This window comes from Castor canadensis, chromosome 19 (assembly GCF_047511655.1).
Source record: "Castor canadensis chromosome 19, mCasCan1.hap1v2, whole genome shotgun sequence".
In the NCBI taxonomy this organism is placed as follows: Eukaryota; Metazoa; Chordata; class Mammalia; order Rodentia; family Castoridae; genus Castor; species Castor canadensis.
Genome location: NC_133404.1, coordinates 5,880,489 through 5,902,023, shown reverse-complemented (window position 1 = coordinate 5,902,023; position 21,535 = coordinate 5,880,489). Strand labels below are relative to the sequence as shown.

Here is a 21,535-nt window from a genome sequence, read left to right as displayed (position 1 = left end):
ATGTACAGAAGAAAATTTTGTACAGGAAAAAGGTCTCCCTTTCCTTTCTCCCAAGATTCTTTGCTCTGCTCCTAAGAGAAAACCATTCTTACTTTTGGTGGTGTTTTGATGCAGAGTGTGTCTATGTAGCTCAGACTGGCCTTAAACTCACAATCCTCCATTCTCCTGTCAAGCTTCCCAAATGCTGGGATTACATATACACTCTTGCTGCACATTCAGCTTTTCGATGTATAAATAAGTTTGCAAATATATTTTCCTTTTCTATACAGCATTATTATGCACACTGTTTGAGTCCTGCCTTTTAAAACTTCATGATACATCATTCCATATCTATACATTGGAAGCCCACTGTCTTGCTGGTGATGGTTTTAACTCCTGTGCATAGTCCAGCGCCTGGCATATAAATATACCTGTTAAACAGATCATCTTCCCGAAGACTATCTAGTTGCAATACTGAAACTTAACTCCTGTAAGGGTTGATGAGTTCAACCCAGGGTCAGCCTTATTGATGCAAGGTAGAAAATAGCCTAGCAGTGATAGAAACAGATCCAGACACCAGGGGTTTCTTCTCTGATTCTCACTATGGCAGCCTGAAGTTGCTACTGCATTGATGCAGAAATGGGGTAGGTTTGGCAATGGGGTTAGAACTCAGGGCCTTGTGCTTGCCAGGCATGCATGCTCTACTACTTGAGCCGCCAGGATTACTAGCCCAGACATTACTTTTAAAGTCATAAAGCGGGTGCCCACACCTGAAGTCCCAGCTTCTTGGATCACTTGAACTCCAGGAGTTCAAGACCAGTCTGGGCAATATAGCCAGCTGAGACTCATTTTCTAAAAAAAACGCCCTAGGACAAGCGTCAGCACCTACAGCACCCTCGCCAGTTGCCTGAAGACCCCTCATTGGATCTCTCTGGGCCTTTGGGACTACTCTTGTTCATTGAATCCCTTTTGGAATATTTATTTGAAATGATGAAAAAGCAGACCCAACCCTGACCTCCCTGTGACCCCTATTGCCCCAAACGGACTTTTCCAACACTGTACCCCGAATCCTAACTCTCTGCAAACCCCCAAGCTCTTTTTGCCATGCTTGCCCTAGTGAAAAACAGAAGAGTTTGCATCGGTGTGGTTCCTGAATGAAGTTCGAAATCCGACGTCCTTTTTTGGTGAAGGATTAAAATTAGCTACACTGTATCGGTCCGCAGGATTGCAGCCAGCAAGAGGAGCGCGCGCGAGAGAGGTGAGGTCGCCCGTAGCTGCGTGGGTTCTGTCACAGAGCATCCTGGACGTCGAAGGCGACCCTGCCAGGGCCTCTGCGTCCCCAAACCGCAGGGAAAGAGACCAGGATTGTGGGGTCCCGGGAGAGAAGGGGGAAGGGGGAAGGGGGAATGGACCCACCCGGGGAGAGGTGCCGGCCAGCAGGTGTTCTCTTCCTCGTCCGCGGAGGACTGGCCTTGTCCCCGTCCCCGCAGCTCCTCCCCGCGCTCCGCCCCTCTCTCCCCTCCCCCTCCGGGCTCCTCGCCGTCTCCCCCTCTCGGACGCTGCCCTCGCCCCGCCCGGCCCTGGTGGCCGCCTGTTTGTGAATGAGACGCTCAGTTTCTCAATGGAGCGGCGGGGCGCTCGGGCGGACGCGGCGCGGGCCGTGAGCCGCGGGGGGGGCGCCGTTTCCTCGCTCCCGCCCTCGTCCCCTCCCTCTGGCCGCCGCGGCTTTTGAGGAACCGGGGCCGTGAGGGCCGCCGCGCACGTCGTAGGGCCCGGTGTCTCCGAGGACGCCGGGGCCCTGGGCGGCTTCGACGCGCCCCGTCGCCTTGGTGGAGCCGCGGGCGCGAGGCGAGAAGCCGCAGGCCCGGCGGCCTTCGCGAGATTTCCGCCGCGACCCCTTGGCGCTGGGCTTTGAAAAAGTGGTCGACTTCCTAGGTGCGTTTGTGAATCCCGGGCGGCTGTTGAGCTCCTCGCCTGCACTTCTTTCCCAGGAGAGAGAAGGGGGACGGGGTGAGGAAAGCAGCGAAGAAAAGACATTAAAGGGGCACAGCTTCCCAGAAGACAGCGTCAGGCGGAGATTTCCCTGCACCGCACAAGCGCTGTTGGCAGCCGCCGCGGGCGCCGGGCCTCGCCGGCCCCACCATGCGCGAGCCGGCCGCGGGCTGCTGAGCGCGCGGACGCGGAAGCGGAGGCCGAGCGCGCCGGGCTCCCGCGCTCGCGGACGGGTGCTGTCCGCCGGGCGGTGGCGGCGGGATGGAGCCGGCGACCGCGCCCCGGCCCGACATGGCGCCGGAACTGACCCCAGAGGAAGAGCAGGTAAGCCGGGCCGTGGCGGTGGGTGTGTCCGAGCCCCCGAGGCCTACGCCGGCCTGGGCCTCCCGAGGCCGCGCTCCTCACCGCCCGGGGGCCCGCAGCGCCCTTGCTCCCGCGCCAGGCCGCAGGCGACCGCGCCCGGGCTTGGTGTCCTACTCGCCCCCGGGGACGCTGCGGGACCCCGCGCTGGTCGCCTCTCCTGCCGTCCAGGCAGCCGGGCCTCTTAGGTCCCCCTCCCATTCCGAGGGTAATTAAAGACCTCGCAGTTGCGGGGCTGCGGGTGGGGGTGGGGCTCCATGCTTGGAGCTTGCAGATCACCTACCTGCCCCGGTTCTCGTCCCTGCTCGTAAATGTCTGCATGCTCTCTGCGAGGATTTGGTTTTGGGAGGGCGGGGGGGGTCCCCCTCCCCGATGACGAGTACACGGGCGCCCCAGATTTTTCACCAGTCCTCAAGGCCTCTCAGGCGGCCGTCTGGGACAGATCCTGCAGGATCCAGCCCTTCCCAAGCTCCCTACATTCCTGGCCTCGACCTCCCTCTTCTGTATCCCAGCCTGGGCGCATCCCTCACCCCTTCCCTGCCCCCAGCCGCATCTGACTGTCTCCATCTTTCCGAAGCTTACATTGAGCTCTATTGTCCCTTGCTTATGACCTTCAGTTCCCAGAAGGAAGTGGTTTGCGGTGTCGTTTTGGGGGCTTGTCCTCCCCCATATTCCAGCTCTGGAAACATGGACCACTTCTGAGGAAGATGGGAAAGTCTGCTGGATGAGACTGGGAACCCTAAAGGATTTTGCCATCTCTTTTTTGGCACTGCCCACACCCAGCTGTATCTATGCTTAAATATAGCTATAGTCTGATTCTACCTTAAAAAAAAAAATCAAGTAAAGTAAATGAAAAAGAAAAAGGTGAGCCGTGCTGGTAACCCATTTCAAGCTCTCCAGCCTTTGTTTCCAAAGCTCTCACTTGTAGCACAATCTTTCCTAGAGAGACAACCTGGTTTTACAAACTAATACTGATTAAGTGGATTTAAGACCTGATTTTTAAAAGCCCTGGACTTTTCTCCTTTGTGGAGGTGACGTTTTTTCACATTTCGCCTCAGACCACAGTCTTGCCTTTTGATACCTTGAGATTAAAATCAGTATGGGATGAAAATTTTTAAAAAAATCTGTTTTTGTACAAGCAGCGGTAATGTCTTGGTAACTGCAGTTGGCTGTTATTAAAACATTAGAGTAATGAGGTGGCCTAGGAGCCCAGTTGGGGAAATACTTCAGTACTAGGACCCATTATAGATGTGTTAGATCTTTTTTTCCCTCCCCCTGAGTTACCTTTGTGCTTCCTACACACTTTTATTATTTCTTACTCTAATTTCCGGGTGATTGATGAGTATATTTCTACTGCTACAAATACCCCAATCTAGATCAGTTTTGTTTTTTGTTTTTTTTTTTTTCAGTGCGGAGGATTGAATACAGGGCTTTGTGTCCTCAGCTTCCAGAGCAATTTACCTGTTTCTTTCATCTACAAGATTGTAGGCTCCCCTGTGTGTGTGTGTGTGTGTGTGTGTGTGTTGTGTAGGCTCCTTGAAGGCAAGGATTTTGTCTTTCATCTCTGTAACTCCTGTTTATGTATGTAATAATAAGGGCCAAATACGTTACTTGAATCTCAGAAGAAGCTGAGGAATCTTAACGCCAATTCTTGATTTTTTTTTTTTCCTTCCCTCTCAATTTTTTTTTTTTTTTTTTTTTTTTTTAGTACTGAGGTTTGAACTCAAGGCTTCACATTTGCAAAGCAGGTATTCTACCACTTGAGCCACACCTCCAGTCCATTTTCACTGTGGTAATTTTGGAGATGGAGTCTCAAGAACTGTTTGCCTGGACTGGCCTTGAATCGCTCTCCTGATTTGAGCCTCCTAAGTAGCTAGGATTATAGGTGTGAGCTCCAGGCAGCCTTATTATGAAAATATATTTAAACTAGTTAAACAGCAGCAAATGAGTGTCAGCCTTATCAAAGGGCTTGTTTTGGGAAATGACACTTTTATTCATAGTGTTAGCCCATTGCTTAAACCAGTTTTAGAACTTACTTGGAGTTAATTTTGAAGCTTGTGGCAGAATCTTTGAAATACCTCAGTGTTGGAAAAAAATTTGAGTGTCCATTTAAAAATAGCAAAGAGATCTTTTGGAACCTTGTTTCATAAGCAAATAGGAGATTACAATGGATTAACACATTTCAAGCAAGAGAAAAAGTATATCGAGGTCCTTTTGTGGTGTGTGAACTGCCTTTCAGATGTTTCTGGAGCAAGTTCCTCCTGAATAGTATCTCCTTATATACAGTCATGCCAGTTAGAAATCCTCTTGGGCACTTTACTGCCCTTAGCTCCCATGTCTGATGTCAGGTTTTCCTGAGAAGCTCTTGAGCTCATCAACTTTCTTCTGCCACCATTGTCAATATCACCATCACCACCCTAGTCCAAACTACTGTTTATATTCTGATACTTTTGTTTGCTGTCTGATCTGATTGTGTCTTCCCCTCAGCCTGCCTGCCTCCAAAATAAGTATTCATAAGACCCTTTGTAGTGTTTTTTTTTCTTCCATACTGGGGTTTGAACTCAGGGCCTCCTGCTTGTTGGGCAGGTATTCTACCAGTTGAGCCACATGTGTCTTTTTTTTTTTTTTTTAATTTTTAATTTGGTGGTTCAAAGGTTGAACCAGGGCCTTGCACTGGCTGGGCAAGTGCTCTGCCACTGAGCTACACCCCTAGTCCAACCTCTCCTTTTATGGTATTTCATTGCTCTTGGGATCTTGTGCAGCCTATACCTTTGCTAGTTCTCATACTTCATCTCAGCTCCAAACACACTGGCTTTCTGGTACCATGTTTCTCCTGCTGCAGGGTCTTTGTACAAGCTGTTTTCTTCTGCCTAGAAATACCTCTTTTTTTTTTTGTTTTTTTATTTTAAGACAGGCTCTTGCTGTGTGTCCCAGGCTGACCTGGAACTCCATATGTAACTCAGGCTGGCTTCCAATGCAATCGTCCTGCCTCTGCCTCCTGAGTGCTGGGATTATAGGTGGGGCCTACTATACCTGCCTTTCTTTTTACTTCTTTTACTGCCAGAACCAGATGGAAACTTGAATCTTCAGGAAAAAATGAAGAACATCAGAAAAGGTGATTATATAAATACACATTAGAGACTAGAGTAGGTATCTTCACCTCATTTTGAACTCCCTTCTCATCCTTCATGTCTCAGCTTTCACTTTTTTTTTTTTTTGGTTGTATTGGAACTCAGTACCACCCCTTGAGCCACTCCACCAGCCCTTTTTGTTACCAGTTTTTTCAAGATAGGGTCTTGGGAACTATTTGCCCAGGCTGGCTTCAAACCTTGATCCTCCTGATCTCTGCCTCCTGAGTAGCTAGGATTACAGGCGTGAGCCACTGGTGCCCGGCAGGAAGACCTTCTTGATCTCAGTTAGGTTAGACCTCTGTTCCTGGCTCATTTCTCTGACCTTCACAGCACTTACCACAGAGCTCATGCTTACTTGTGTGATTTCATGACTGTAGGCTTGAGGAGGGTTGAACATTGTGCCTCTCCTCACCATCATGTGCACATTGCTTAGCACAGCTATCGCATAATGGACATTCAGGAAATGGCTCTGAAATGAGCTTGTTTGGAGGTTCTAGCAAGGGAGCACAAATACTCATATACTCTTGACTCAAGAACTATCCTCCTTATCAGAGATGGTTGTCTTCTTCGACCAACTGCACAGCTTTGGGAGGGACGTGCTGGAGTGGTGTGGGGGGGAACGGGACACCCACCTAGCTAGCCAGATCAGGCAAATCAACCCTGGTGATCAGTGAGGTGACAGAAGTTGCAGGCAGATTGCCCTCACATCCTACTTGTGGAATGAATGAAGATAGTTTTCCTGGTTACTATACAGTCAGCATCTTCTTTCAGAGTGGCTTATAAAAATAAGGACATTGCTTGCTGGACATGGTGGTGCAGGCCTGTAATCCCAGCATTGGGGGCTGAGGTGGAAGGATGTTGAGTCTGAGGCCAGTGTGACTTGTACTGAGACCTATCTCAACAACGAAAATAATGACATTGTTCATTTTAGTATATATTTTGTGGTTGGTTCTTTCTTTTTTTTCCCTTGGGTAGTACTGGGATTTGAACTCGGGGCCTTGCGCTTGCTGGGCAGGCGTTTTACCACTTGAGCCAGTCTGCCAACCCTTTTTGTGTTGGTTGTTGTTATTATTATTATCATTGGGATTGGTGTTTGAGTTCAGAGCTTCATGCTTGAAAAGCAGGCACTCCACAAAGTAGGTACTCTACTACTTGAGCCATACCTCCAGTCCATTTTGCTGTTTTTTTTTTTTTTTTTTTTTGATGAGACTGGGGTTTAGTTTGAACTCAGAACATTGGCTTTTGAGGTTAGTTCTCTACTGCTTGAGTCACACCTCCAGCTCTGCTGTTGTTATTTTGGAGATGGAAGAGTCTGGTGAACTATTTGCCCATGTTGACCTCAAACTTCGATCTTCCCGATCTCAGCCTTCTAAGTTGCTAGGATTACAGGTGTGAGCTATTTTTAAGATATGGTGTTACTTTATGCCCGAGTGTTCTTGAGCTCAATTCCTTATTTGTACTTCTTGCATTTCTGGGATAACAGACAGGTACCACTGTGTCCAGCTGGAGGGAGATAGGGTCTCAAACTTTTGCCAGGCCTGGCCCTGAACCTCCATCTTCCACATCTCCACCTGCCGAGTAGTTAGGATTATAGGCATGAGCCACTGCTTGCTATACTTTTTTTTGGCAGTATGAAGGATTGAACTCAGGGTCTACCACTTGCTGTGCATGTGCACTTGAGCACATATTTGAAGGTAATCATTATTACTTCATAGTCCTATTTCCTGTGTAGGTGTGTGTTGAACTGATACAAATTCTCTTGTGATTTTTGTATTGCTTGGCTTTATTTTTATCTTTGCAGTGCTGGGGATCAAATCCAGGTCCTTGCAAGTGTTCTACTACTAAACTAAACCCCCAGCCTCTTATTTTTTGCCTTTCTTTTTTTTTTTTTTCAGTTCCTCAATAACCAGAGCCTGCCATGTGGTTACAAGAAAAAATATGATTTGTCTTTAAGGAGTTTACATGAATAACACCAAAGTACTGACTATTTCCTGCACTTCTGTTTTGAGTCCGGCTCCCTGTGGACATTTCTCATATAGTTAATCCTTTCAAGAATGGAATTAAATTCCCTTATTTTGCAAATAAGAAAACTTAGACTGAGAGAAGGATATTGCCCAAGGTCACATAGCTAGCAAATAATAGGACCATGATCTCCACTGACGACTGGATTATTCCGCCTTGTTACCAGCATTCCACTATTCTACTATATTATTTCCCATGAAGTAATTAACCAACTTACTCAGATGCCACAGTAATACATAATAGCTGACTTTATAGGGTTTAGTATTAATGCATGTGTTTGTTTGGATAATGTTTCTTAAAATACGCTTTACAAAGTACAACAAAGGCCCAGACGTGGTGGCTCATGCCTGTAACCTCAGCACTCCGGCAGGCTGAGGCAGAAGGATTGCTTCCGCTTAGGAGTTAGTAAGTCACTCCTTTCTTTTTTTGTAATTGATTGTACTGGGTATTGAACTCAGGGCTTTGCTTTTGCTAGGTAAGTATTCTACCACTTGAGCCATCCCCCCAGTCCAAGCTCAGGCATTTGAGACCAGCTTAAAAGAAAGAAAGAAGAAAGTAGTGCAGACAGAGGAAAAGATTTGGAAAGCCTTGATTTTGAACTGTGAATTGCCAACAGAAACATATTGTCTACTGTATGGAAGAAATCATGATGAAGACTAGTAGAGTGCTTAAGCTGTAGATGCCTGCCTAGCAAGCGCCAGTCCCTGAGTGATGAAAAAAAAAAAAAGTGATGAAATTTGTCTTGGAAAAAACTTTGCTCCTTAGGGCAAAGTTGGCAGCTCTCCTTTTCAGGTGCGACCACAATTACAATACAGTTTTATTCTCTTTGTGTCTTCTTTTTCTTTTATTTGAGAGGAATAGCAATTCTGGGAGCCAGGCGTGAATAATTTCTCTCTCCAAACAAAAAGGCTATGGTGTGTTTTTGTGTCAGTAATTTATTCTTTTTTTGGTGTATTTAAGAGTAGGTGAAAAAGCCTTAATTAGTTGGCTGGCAGTTTGGCAATGTAAAGGATAATTTCTGTATATCACTACTAACCTTCATGGTCAGCGTGATGGACTTTTATTTAATGTTCTACCTCTGAGCTGCACTCTCAGCCTCAGTCTTTTTGTTCTTGCTATGTTGTGTGCCTAGCTGGTCTCAAACTTTAGGGCTCACATGATGTACCACAGTTTCCTGAGTAGCTGGAGGCTGGAACTACTTCTCTGTGACCGCTGACACAACCTACCATGCCTGGTTAAATTTTTTGTGGTGATGGTGGTGGTGCTGGGGAGTAAACCCAGGGCCTTGCACTTGTGCTAAGCAAGTGCTGTACCACTGAGCTACATATTCAGCAATTCATTATGTTACTCTTTTTTTTTTTTTTTTTGCCCCGAGACATGGTCTCCCCTATGTAGCCCAGGCTGACAAGTGAACTCTAAATCTTCCTTCTTCATCTTCCTGATTGCTGGGATTATAGGCATGTACTACCATGCCAAACCTGTTATGTTATTCTTAATTTTGTTTTTCCACAGCTTGTACTTACATTTATAACTTGACCTGAAGTTGATAATTTTATTGAATTTGCTAAATTGTAATTAACTTGACCACAAAAGATAAAAAGTATCTTATTCATCTATTAGATCTATGTAACTACAGAAAGTTAAATGGAGTTTCTTGGTTTACAGTTTTGTTTTTTCTGTTGGGAAATAAGTTATGAGAACCTCTTCTTTGAAGTAAACCATGAAATACTCAATTAGAACTCTATAATGATATTTGAATTCAGTAGTTATAGCTTTTTAGGGTTTTTTGGTTTTACATGGATATCTTAGTAGTGATTAATTTTCTTTCTTTCTTTTTTTTTGGTGCAGTACTGGGGTTTGAACTCAGGGCCTTACTCTACTACTTGAGGCACTCTACCAGCCCAGTAGAGCAGTTTTCTAAAGTATTTATGCTTCCATTAATTTTAACCAGAGATGATTTTAATAACTCACGTTCTTTTACATTAAAAAAAAAAAGTGATTTGTGTGGGGGATGGTAGTACAGGCCTGTAAAATCCTAGCTACTCAGGAAGCTGAGGCCAGAGGATTTTGAGTTCAAGGCCAATGTAGGTAACATAGTATGACCCTGTCTCAGGAAAAAGAGTAGACTAGGGTGTGGCTCTTCTGGTAGGGTGCTTGCCTAGCAAGGGTAAGATCCTGTGTTCAAACCCTAGTATCAAAAAAAAAAGAAAGAAAAAGAAAAAACACATATTTTATGATTTAGTTTCTTTATTTTCTTTATTTATTTTAGTGCTGGGGATTGAACCCAGCACCTGACATGCTAAGCCTGTACTCTACACTGCAGTTTCTTCATTTTAATTAATTAGTAATTTTTTTTTTTTTGAGGTACCTAGGGATTGAATTTAGGGCCTCACGCTTGCTAGGCAGGTGCCCTACCACTCCAGCCGTTTTTTGTGTTGGGTATTTTTGAGATAGGGTCTCAAGAGGTATTGGCCTCGAACTGATCTCTGCCTCCTGAGTAGGATTGTCGTGAGTTACCAGCACCTGGCTATTTTTGTTTTTTTTTGAGACGAGGTATTGGTATGTAGCCCAGGTTGTCCTTACCTCTGGATCCTACTGCCTCTGCCTCTGAAGTAACTGAGATTACCCACCTTGCTCCTGCACCTGGCTCTAGTTGCTTTATTTTAAAAGTTATTGCAAGATGTAGTCTAATAGTAATTTTCAGAACCTCTAAGAAAATGTTTGTTTTAAGTTTCATGTTGTTTAGAGTTTCCAGCATTGAAAGGATTAAGGAAATTCATGTAGAGCACTTACTCTGATGCTTACATAGTAAGCGTTCAATAAACCTTGTCACTGTTCTATTCCTTGTCTTTGAATAGTGGACTCTTTGGGTTAAGTTAGCTTAAACCAATCCCAGGGGGATTTACCCTTGGGACCATCACTTAGTATATATAGGTTTTTATGAATGTCATTATATAAAGATATAATGAGTTTTCTAAAAGCAATTTTAATTCTATGCTGTGGTTTTTATTTTTATTATGGAATCTTTTGACATGTTTTGTTTCTTTTTTGGTGGTGCTAAGGATTTGAATTGAGGGCCTTGTATATGCTAGGCAAGTGTTCTGCCAGTGAGCTGCATCCCCAGACCTAATGGAATCTTTTAAAATTGGAAATTTAGCTGCTGTAGAGTAGACTTCAGAGATTTTTGGCACTTTTCCCAAGGGCAGGGGTTTTGTCCTGTTTCTGGTGTCCAAGAACTTCCCTTTTCCCACAGTCTTACATGTCCTCTGCTAAATGTCATCTGTCTTCCCCACCCCCTCCCCAGGAAGTAAGCAGACGTCAAGGACCAGATGATTCATGAGGTTAAGTTGAGGCTTTTGAGAGTGGGAATGAAACAGAGGGAAAGGTAAAGAATTCTTGTTACTTTCATGGCTGCAATTATTGATTTTGTAATTAGCAGTTACATAAAATGTCATTTGAATGTGAATTTTTTTTATGGGACTGGGGTTCGAACTCAGGGTTTCACACTTGCAAAGTTGGTGCTCTACTGCTTTAGCCATACCTCCAGCCAGATTCCAGCTGTTTTATACCTATTCTTACAATCCTGTCTTGATACTGCAGGTGATGGCAGTACTTTCTTTTTCCAGATCAGTTACTATGATGCTTCTTCCTCCCGTGCACACTTCTACACAAGAACTCTTTGGTTGCCCTTCTTGGCCACTGGAGTGATCACCACTTTGTGTTCCCATTCCTTTGGATTAGGGGAAGATGTTCCTACATTCCTCAGTGCTTGATGGCCTGGAATCAGCACTTTCATATCTGATTTTGGAAAGTCCTCTTAAGAACCTAATTGGGTTGGCCCTGGTGGCTCATACCTGCAATCCTAGCTACTGGGAGACTGCGACCAGGAGGACTGCAATTCAGGCCAGCTTGGGCAAAAAAGTTCATGAGACTCCCATCTCAACAGAAAAAAGCTGGGGTGGTGGCACATGCCTATTACCCCAGTGATGGCAGGAAGTTTAAAATAGGATTGTGGTACAGGCCAGAGACCTTATCTCCAAAATAAACAGAGCAAAAATCGCTGGAGACGTGGCTAAAGTGGTAGAGACGTGGCTCACGCTGCTAGGTGCAAGCATGAAGCCCTGAGTTCCAACCCCAGTACTGCCAAAAAAACCCACAAAAAACAATAACAAACAACAAAACCAAAAATGGTAGTCTGAGGATGTGGTTCAGTGGCATGGCATATTTGAGGTTCTGGGCTTAATTAATCTCCAGCATGAAAGAGAACGGGAGGGGAAGAAGGGAAGGAAAGAACCAGCGAATGTTAAGTTCTTTTTTTAAGATAGGGTCCACTATGTAGCTCAGGCTAGTCTGGAGCTCGAAACTCTCCCGCTCAGCCTCCTTGAAACTGGGATTACAGATGCGAAGCTCCACGCCCAGCATTAGTTTCTCAAGCGTGCAGGTGGGCCAAGAAGCCCCGAAACTCGGGAAGCATTATTTGTTTTTATGGATTGTTGTCTTTTCTAGGTTCAGTCTATAAAATAATGTGACCAAAACAGTAGATTAGGATGGCTTTCTTAGTTTCTGCTTCTGAGGAAAGCATTCCATTTTTCTGTGGGAAGGGCAGTTTGTGTAATATGTACTGGTTTCCTCTGAACTACCAAATCCATTCAAAACATAAGCATGTAGTTTTGTTTTTCTTCTTTTTGGTGAGACGGGTTTGAAACCAAGGGCGAAGCAGGTGCTCTACTTACTTGAGCCACACCTCCAGTCCATTTTGCTCTGGTTATTTTCGAGATTGGGTCTTGAGAACTGTTTGTCCTGGCTGACCCCAAACCTCGATCTTCCTGATTTCAGTCTCCCAAATAATTAGGATTACAGGCATGAGCTACCGGTACCGGTCACACAGTTATTTTGAATCCAGTTCAAATAAAACCAGGGCTGTATGGGTTGGGGAGTGTAGGTCAGAGGTAGAGTGAGTGCCTAGTATATGTGGAGGAGGGCGGGGATTAGGGGATACACCCACCCTCCAGTTTCTGCCCCTGTCTCATCAGTAGCTGGGATTACAAGTACGAAACACCACCCTGCTCCTCCCCTGATGATTATGGAATTATTCTGAAGCCAGAATTTATTCCCAGAATTGACGGGTAGATTCTAGGCAAGTGCTGTGCCACTGAGCTACATCCCCAGTCCAGGGGACAGGTTCTAAAGAGAGCCATCTGTGATATTAGTACTGAAGTGCCTGGGGACATTAATGCATTAATTGTTTATTGCTTAAACACTTAGCTAACCTTTACCTTTCCATTTGTTTTGATATGTGTTACAAGTTTTATTAGTACAGGTATATATGATTACTCATGGCAGGCATCATAATTACAATCAGCCTTTTTAAAGTGGGCTTTTAAAGATTCTCTACAATGACTATGTTTCTTTTAGAATTGAAAACATTGTGTGCTCTATACACATTTAGGATTATAGTATTAGATGCTAAGATCCAAGTACTTAAGATTAATGCATACCTGTCCTTTTTTAAACAAAAAAATTAAAAAATGAAACCTAAGCCTTTTGAGATGTTGTAATCATGAGTTTTAAGTAGACTTTAGAAATCTCCAGCTTCCTATATAGCTCTAGGTGTTTTATTTAATATTTGTGAGTCTGTTTTGTCATCTTTCCTTCAGGAGCTTAGGAGAGATCTGCTTAAATTAAATAAGCAAAATCCTTTGTAGTTACAAAACCCTTGATAAATACTGTGATAATAGTATTCTAGCCCTCTTCTACAGGAAACAGTTTTTTTTTTCAGATAAGAAAGGAAGAAAAATGAAGAATCTGACTTTGTAGTATTGAACTCAAAGATTTCAAGATAGCCTAAGAATTTTAACAGTCTCTGGTGGGCTGGGGATGTAGATCAGTGGTTAAGCATTTATTTAAGATGGGCTCAGTCCTGGTTCAGTCCCAGTTACTCCCCCACTGCCAAAAAAAAAAGTTCTAACATAGACTGGTGGAGTGGCTCAAGTGGTAGAGTGCCTGCCTAGCAAGCACCTAGTACTGCTAAAAAGAGTTCTAACAACTACCATTTTATACTGTTAATACTTTTTTTTAGTGATGCTAGGGATCGAACCCAGGGGCTGAGCATGCTAGGCAAGCCCTGACTGAGCTACAACCCCAGCCTTCAAATACTTTTTGCACCATCCATTGGTTTATTGGTTTATTTTTTTGTAGGTTATTGAGTACCTTTATGTACGTTGTTGGTGATAATCCTTTTCTGCTTCTGCTTCCTCTTTTCAGATAAAATTTTAATTAATGTTGGGGATTGAACCACGGCCTTATGGATGCTAAGGATGTGCTCTGTCACTTAGCTACACCACCAGTCCCAGATAAAACCTTTAAAAAGTCATTTGATAATCTAAAAATGACTCACACTTTACTACAAAGAATGATAGTTTAGAGTTTGGGATGGAGAGCACTTGGAAGCCCTGAGTTCAAACCCTAGTATTGCCAAATAAACAAAACAAAGCAAAACAAAACTAGTTTTGTATATAGCCTTCCATTTAAACACTTCTGTGAAAAAATTCTCCTCCTGTTTCTCTCAGTGGCTCCCAACAGGGTAATTCAGTCCCTCAGGGCATCAGTGCACCTTGTCATGACTTGGGGGATACCACTGGTCTCTAGTGAGGAGAAGCCAGAAATGCTGCTCAATTTCATCTCTGCACAAGGAAGTATCCCCAGAGCTGGAGATGTAGTTCAGTGATACTTGCTTAGTACGCACAAGGCCCTGGGTTTGATCCCCAGTAACCTCAGAATAATAGCAAAAAATCCAAATGTGTGTCACCAAAAACTGTTTTTAGTGATTAGCTTCACATGCTGAAAAACTCTAGTTAAAACTAATTATTTTACAGCATAACCATTCAAGAGAATAAAAAAGTCAGTATTTCAGCAGCCTTTGCTGGGTGTTCAGAGACAGGGATTTTATATGACAGTCAGAACGCTTGGGTCCTGATGTGGCGTGATACTGTGGCAGCAGTTTTATTTTCCCTTTTAGGTGCTTCTGACGTTGGGAAGTTCCCTGCCTCCAACAGAGCGATGTAATTATTATGTTCAATTCCTTTTCCGTTCCACTGTAATGAGAAACTGAAGGAAGTTTTTAAAGATCCTAAATAGAAGTACAGTTCCTTCATTCATTCAGCAATCACTTATCTGTTGTTGTGTGCCAGGTTCTTTTTCAGGGTGAGTTGTAAAATCTGTCCTGAGGAATTGACTAATAGTTTTCTATAAGAAGTTTTTTTTTTTGAGACAGGGTCTCGCTATGTAGCCCAGGCTGGCCTCAAACTCATAATCCTCCTGCTTCAGGTTTCTGAGTGGTAGAATTAAAGTGTGAACAACCACACCCAACTCCACGTCTTTAGTTTTCTATATGTAGAGTTTAATTTTTCAAATGCTGCCGTTAGCATAATGCGGACGCATATATGCTGTACTTCTCGGTACCCTGTGTTGAGAATACGACTTTTTTTTTTTTTTGGGCAGTACTGGGATTGAACTCAGGGCTTCATGCTTGCCAGTCAGGTGCTCTACAGCTTGAGCCACACTGCTTGCTCTTCTTCTTCTTTCTTTCTTTCTTTTTTTATTTCTTTTATTCATATGTGCATACAATGTTTGGACCATTTCTCCCCCCTTACCCTCTACCCCCTTCCTTTCCCCTCCCCCCCCACCAGGCAGAAACTATCTTGCCCTTATCTCTAATTTTGTTGAAGAGAGAGTATAAGCAATAATAGGAAGGACTAAAGGTTTTTGCTAGTTGAGATGAAGATAGCTATATAGGGAGTTTACTCACATTAATTTCCTATACATATGTGTTGCATTCTAAATTAATTCTTCTCGAACTAACCTTTTCTCTAGTTCCTGGTCCCCTTCTCCTATTGGCCTCTGTCACTTTAAAGTTTCTGCATTAGTTCCTTTGCATTGAGGACATCAAATGCTATCTTGTTTTTTTGGGGTTTCTTGCCTATCCTCAGCCCTCCCTTGTGCACTCTCACCTCATCATGTGATCAAAGTCCAATCCCCTTATTGCGTTTGCCCTTGATCTAATGTCCACATATGAGGGAGAACATACGATTTTTGGTCTTTTGGGCCAGGCTAACCTCACTCAGAATGATGTTCTCCAATTCCATCCATTTACCAGCGAATGATAACATTTCATTCTTCTTCATGGCTGCATAGAATTCCATTGTGTATAGATACCACATTTTCTTAATCCATTCGTCAGTGGTGGGGCATCTTGGCTGTTTCCATAACTTGGGTATTGTGAATAGTGTGCAATAAACATGGGTGTGCAGGTTTCTCTGGAGTAAACTGTGTCACATTCCTTTGGGTATATCTCCAAGAGTGATATTGCTGGATCATATGGCATTGCTCTTCTTCTTAAGTTGTTTACTGCTTCTTCACTTTGTCATGCTTTTGTCTATACTTAAGCTAGATGTTTGTTCAACTCTTGTATTAAAAAGTATTAAAAAGTTGAGGAAGAAAAATTTTCCCTCCAAAAAGGCTTTTTTTCCTCCTGCTGGGTGTGTGTGTGTGTGTGTGTGTGTGTGTGTGTGTGTATGAGAGAGAGAGAAAGAGAGACTGGGGTTTGAACTCAGGGCTTCATGCTTGCAGAATAGGCACTCTACTGCTTGAGCCACACCTCCAGTCCATTTTGGTCTGATTATTTTGGATTTGGGGTCTCCCAAATTATTTGCCCTGTCTGGCCTCAAATCGTGATCCTCCTGATCTCAGCCTCCCAAGTAGTTAGGATTACAGGAATAGGCCACTGATGCCTGCTTCCTACAAGTTTTTACCTTCTGTAATTTCCAAATTTCCTTTCTTAGACTTTTCAAGGAAGAAACAGTTATTAAAAGACATAAAACTATGGACATAATACATGACCTCAATAAAAGTTTATTTGGGAAATGTCCATTTGCCTTACTAAGGAGACTAGATCTTCTATGCCTGGAAAATTCCAAAAATGAAGAGAAAGTGGTATTTCTCGCTAGGTCAGAGACTTAAAAGTGATGTGGTTTGCAAGGTTAAAATATACAGGATTTTCCAGTGTACTTTTGTTTAAAAATAAACCTTTCTAGTCCGGCTGCTCGTGATCCTAGCTACTTGGGAGGCTGAGAGAGGAGTATGGCAGTTCAAGACCAGCCTGGGCAAATAGTTTGAGAGACCATCCCATCTCCAAAATAACCAGACCATAGTGGATTGGAGGTGTGGCTCAAGTGGTAGAACACCTGCTTTGTAAACACAAAGTTATGAGTTCAAATTTCAACCCTCCTTTTCTCCCTCCCCCCACCAAAAAAAAAAACCATTCCTAGGTTAGGATTCTATATACTTTAGAGAAATCACTTGACATTTTTGGAACTGAGTGCCAAATATTTTTTTGTTTGTGGGTAAAACAATTCCAGCATTGTTATGGAATTAAGTTATGAGACATTAAAAAAATTGAAAGGATCCATTTTTTCCTTTAGTCATCAAAATCATCATTTTCTTTTTCTTCCTTCCTTCCCCTTCCCCTTCCCTTTCCCCTTCCCCTTGTTACACAGCAGTGTGAATACATTAATGCCATTGAATTCTACACTTAGATATAGCAAAAATGGTAAATACTGTTATGTTTTTCCTATAATTTTAAAAATGGCCAAGTGCTGTTTTAAGTGCTTTCCAGGTTTTAATTGTGTTACTTCCACTTCTAGTTTAGCTGCTGTTCTTGAATTTAGAATCTCTTACAAAATAGGATTTATTGGTAACAGAATGTATCACATTTTACTACCTTGTTAGTCTGTGAATTGTCATCTGTTTTAAATACCTGAATATTTTTCCTGTGAGATACAATTTAGGTCTATTCTGTAGGAGAATTTCGGTGTTGGATGGGCACTCTGAGGCTGAAGCAGGAGGACCATAAGTTCAAGGTTGTTGGGCTGGTGGAGTGGCTCAAGTGGTAGAACGCCTGCCTAGCAAGCATAAGGCCTTGAGTTCAAACCCCAGTACCCCAAAAAAACCCCAAAAACCTAACAACAAAAATTCAAGGTCAGCCTGGATAACATAGGGACCCTATCTCAAAAAATTGTTTTCTTTGTAGGACAAAGTATTGATTGTTGTAACACAAATAGATCCCTCTGTATAGCATCTTCCCCTCCTCTTCTCTCAGTACAGTTCTGAGAATGTTGATCTAGAGGAGAGGTTCTCAAAATATGGTCCTTAAAATACGGATATCGGAGGGGTTGGAGTGGGTGGTAAGGGAGGGGGTGGGGGCAGGTGGGAGAAATGACCCAAGCATTGTATGCACATATGAATAATAAAACAAAAAAAAAAAAAGAAAAAAAAATATGCATATCAGTATCCCCTGAGACCTTGTTGACACTGCAGATTTTTAAATCTCATCCCAGACCCACTGAATAAGAAGCTCTGGAGATAAGATCCAGTAATCTATTTGAACAGGCCTACAAAAGCATTCTCCAAGTTTGAGAGCTAATGACCTAGAGACTACCAAGGGTGCCATTGTGTTGCTCAAAGAATCATCAAGAAGTGAGTTTAGACATGCAGGCCCACTTCAAGGAAGGGACGTTTTGGATTTATAAATTGGCTCTGGAAATAGGTATAATGAATACTAGTTTGATCTGGATAGAAGTTCTAAGAATCAATTGGTTCTTGACTAGGACTATACTGTTCCCTAGGAGGGAAGCAGTAGACAAAGTTTTCAAAGACTAGCATTTATCATGGTTTCTCTCATCCACAGAAAGAGCAGAGCCTCTATTCACTTGAGAAATAGAAATGGAACCAGGCTGTCTCCATGGTTGAAAAGAAGGCATTGGGATATTATAAAGTTTAGTATTCAGAACTGAGAACAGTTATTACAAAGGAAGTGTGATAGACCTGCTTGTTTTGGACACTTGTGCTTCATACTGTGCTCCAAATTCACAATGACTTTTGATAGTTTTAGCCAACTGTTGACTCATAGATTCAAGGCAATCAAGATCCCTTAAGTTTTTGTTTGTTTTTTTCTTACAGTGTTAGGGATAGAACCCGTGGCCTAGCTATATTTATAGTTCCCCTAAGTCTTTTCTTACATACTTCTGTTCAGTACTTCTAAAATTGATTTTCTTTGCTTGGGGATGTATCTAGTGCTAGAGTGTTTGCTTAGCATGTTCAAGGTCCTGAATCTAGTCCCTAGCATCAAAGATAAATAAATGAGTGAAATTGATTTTCTTGCATGTATCTTTCTTAAATTTCATTTTGTTAGATCCTTATGTTCACTACCATTTGTTGATCCTTATGTTCCAAGAATTTTACAAATTTTACATTTCTCACTTCTTACAACAATTCTGTAGAGAATTCCTATTTTATATATGTGGATATTAAGGCTTAAAAGTTAATTGTTTGGATTCTAAACTGTTACACCCTTGACTGTCTTGATTGCAAAGTCTGTTGTTAGGACTAGGGGTGTAGCCAAGTAGTAGTTTGGTTATGCATGAGGCCTGTGGTTCAGTCCCCAGCACCACAAAACAACAGCAACAAAACGTGTTCCTTTTGAATATCATTCTAACCCACAGTTCATCCAGTTTTGTTCTGTTGAATCTGTGTTCTATTTTAGCATGTATTTGCTTCTCAACTAAAGGCACTCCTTTTTTTGTTTGTTTGTTTTATTCATATGTGTATACAAGGCTTGGGTCATTTCTCCCCCCTAAGGCACTCCTTTGTGATCAACATGACCCAGTGCCCTTACCTGAGTCTGTTGTGGGACCAGTTCTAATTTGCCTTAAAGTTTAGTTCTCAGAACTGAAATCAGTATTAAGTCTGATAGACCTTGTTTTGGACACTGCTTTGTAATGTGCTCATTGCTCCCCCTTGCAGTGGGACTGGGACAGGGTTCGATGCAGAGTAAATAAAAAGAGAGCATGACTTTAGAGTCAGACCTGGTTTTGAAATCTTGGTTGTACCGTCATAAGCAGTGTGACCTTGCAACGTCCTTAATTTCTCTGGATCCATGTTTCCTCATATTTGAAATTTCTTAATATTTACAAGTGGGCCTGCTGGAAGGTTGAATAAAATGTGGCTGTAAAAGCTTGAGTCATGGCTCAACCTACTATAGGCATTCAGTAAACACTAGTCTTTTTGTCTTTGTCCTTCCAGGGTATTGCTTTAACACCCTTCCCCTAGTTCTTACTGTTTTCCTTTTAGGTTATATTTGGGTGTGATTATTTATTGTTTGCACCAGGGTCATTGTTACGGAGGGTCAGGGCAGCCATCTTGATTCTTGCATCTGGTGAAAGATGATTTTAGGCAAGACATGAAATGTGAGAGTAATAGCAAAGTTCTTTTTTTTTTTTTGCTGTATTGGGGCTTAAACTCAGGGCTTTCACCTTGAGCCACTCCACCAGCCCTATTTTTGTGAAGGGTTTTTTGAGAGGGGGTCTTGCGGAACTGTTTGCCCTGGCTGGCTTTGCCTGGCATGAAGTTTAACAATTGTAAAGTTTAGCTAGGCACTGATGGTTTACCCCTATAATCCTAGCTACTCAGGATTGGGAGACTGGCTGTTCGAAGCCGGCCCCCAGCAAAATCATCACAGAAAAGGGTTGGTGGAGTGGCTCAAGCAGTAAGAGTGCCTGCCTAGCAAGTGTGAGGCCCTGAGTTCAAACCCCAGTGCAGCCAAAAAAAAAAAAAAAAGAATTGTAAAGTTTAAGTAGAGTGTGGTGGCTCATGCCTATAATCCCAGCTACTCAGGAGGCAGAGATCAGTAGGATCACTGTTCAAAGTCAGCCTGGGCAAAAAGTTAGTGAAATCCCATTTCAACCAGTAACCTGGAGGTGGGGGTATACTCCTGTCATCCCAGCTATGTTGGAAGCATAAATAAGAGGACTGTGGTCTAAGCTGGCCAGACATACATTTGAGATCCTGTAAGAATAATAACTAAAGCAAAAAGGGTTGGAGGGTGACTTAACTGGTAGAGCACCTGCCTAGCCAGCATGAGTCCCCAAGTTTAAACCAAAATTTGTTAGAATAAAGCCACTTTCAGAGGTCAAGATGGATCATCTCAGAAAGAGAGGTTGAGAGTGATGATGACATCCATTCCCATTCAGACTTTTATTGAAGTTTAGGACTAGTTTACAGGGAGTGATTGACATCAAAGTTGTGAAAATTATGGTGTCTCAGGAATCACTCAAGAATCACCCTGTATGCCATTTCCCATGACCACCTAAGAAAAATGCACAGGGGGGGACATTTCAAAGTTCCATGGAGATTATAATGACATGGTAATGGGTAAAATGCAACTCTCAGTCAGCATAGACCTACTTGACTGATTAGATTCAAGCTTCTTTCTTTACTTGGAACCAGCTGCGGAGGCCATAGATGATGCATCTGCATTCCAGAGCAAGGTTAATCTTGAGGAAGATCTGGCAGTGTTTGGCCTGTCCTAACCAATTTTGTACAGGCCTTCTTCCTGTCAGTCATATCCAGGTGTTTCACAAGGATGTGGAGCCAGACGCCTCAATCTAGAAAAGTTTACTTGCAGCATGTAAGAAAAGAAAGCCATAGAGCCTGAGAGAGAGAGAGAGAGAACATGAGAGAGAATGAGAACAAATACAAGGCTGTCAGCATATACTCACTGAACCAAGGATTCTCCATTTTAGGGCTCCTTTCACATAATTCATCACTCATGTCTTAACTGTTACCTGTCATTGTCATATGCTCCACCATGGCAGCACACTTTGGCATAGAAAGTTTTGAACTAAAGCAAGTGCTAGGCATGGTGGTGCACTGCCGTAACCACGGCACTTGGGAGGTTGAGGCAGGAGAATTGACAGTTCAAGTCAGCCTGTGCTACATAGTGAGAAGTTATCTCAAACAAATAAACCAAAAAAATTAAAGAACTATACAATAAATTTCTGTGGTTATGGGTGAGTTGCTTAACCTCTCTCTCTGTCTCAGTTTAGTCATATGCAAAATACAGGTAATAATCATACCCTACCATTGGAGGGTTGCTCGAAGGATTAAATAAATTAATATTTAATTTATTTAAGTGCCTGGCAGATATGTTATTTAAT

General features: G+C 42.9%; 1 protein-coding gene across 3 annotated transcripts in view; it reads left to right on the top strand.

Moving 5' to 3' along the window:
• Nucleotides 1–2,089: 2,089 nt before the first annotated feature.
• Ptpn9 (protein tyrosine phosphatase non-receptor type 9) overlaps nucleotides 2,090–21,535 on the top strand; it is a 78,474-nt gene continuing 59,028 nt past the window's right edge. For all 3 annotated transcript variants that reach the window (XM_074061988.1, XM_020175879.2, XM_020175878.2), the window contains exon 1: nucleotides 2,090–2,295. In XM_074061988.1, the coding sequence (XP_073918089.1) occupies nucleotides 2,233–2,295 (63 nt within the window). In that variant the 5' untranslated portion in view covers nucleotides 2,090–2,232. The remainder of the gene's footprint in view (nucleotides 2,296–21,535) is intronic.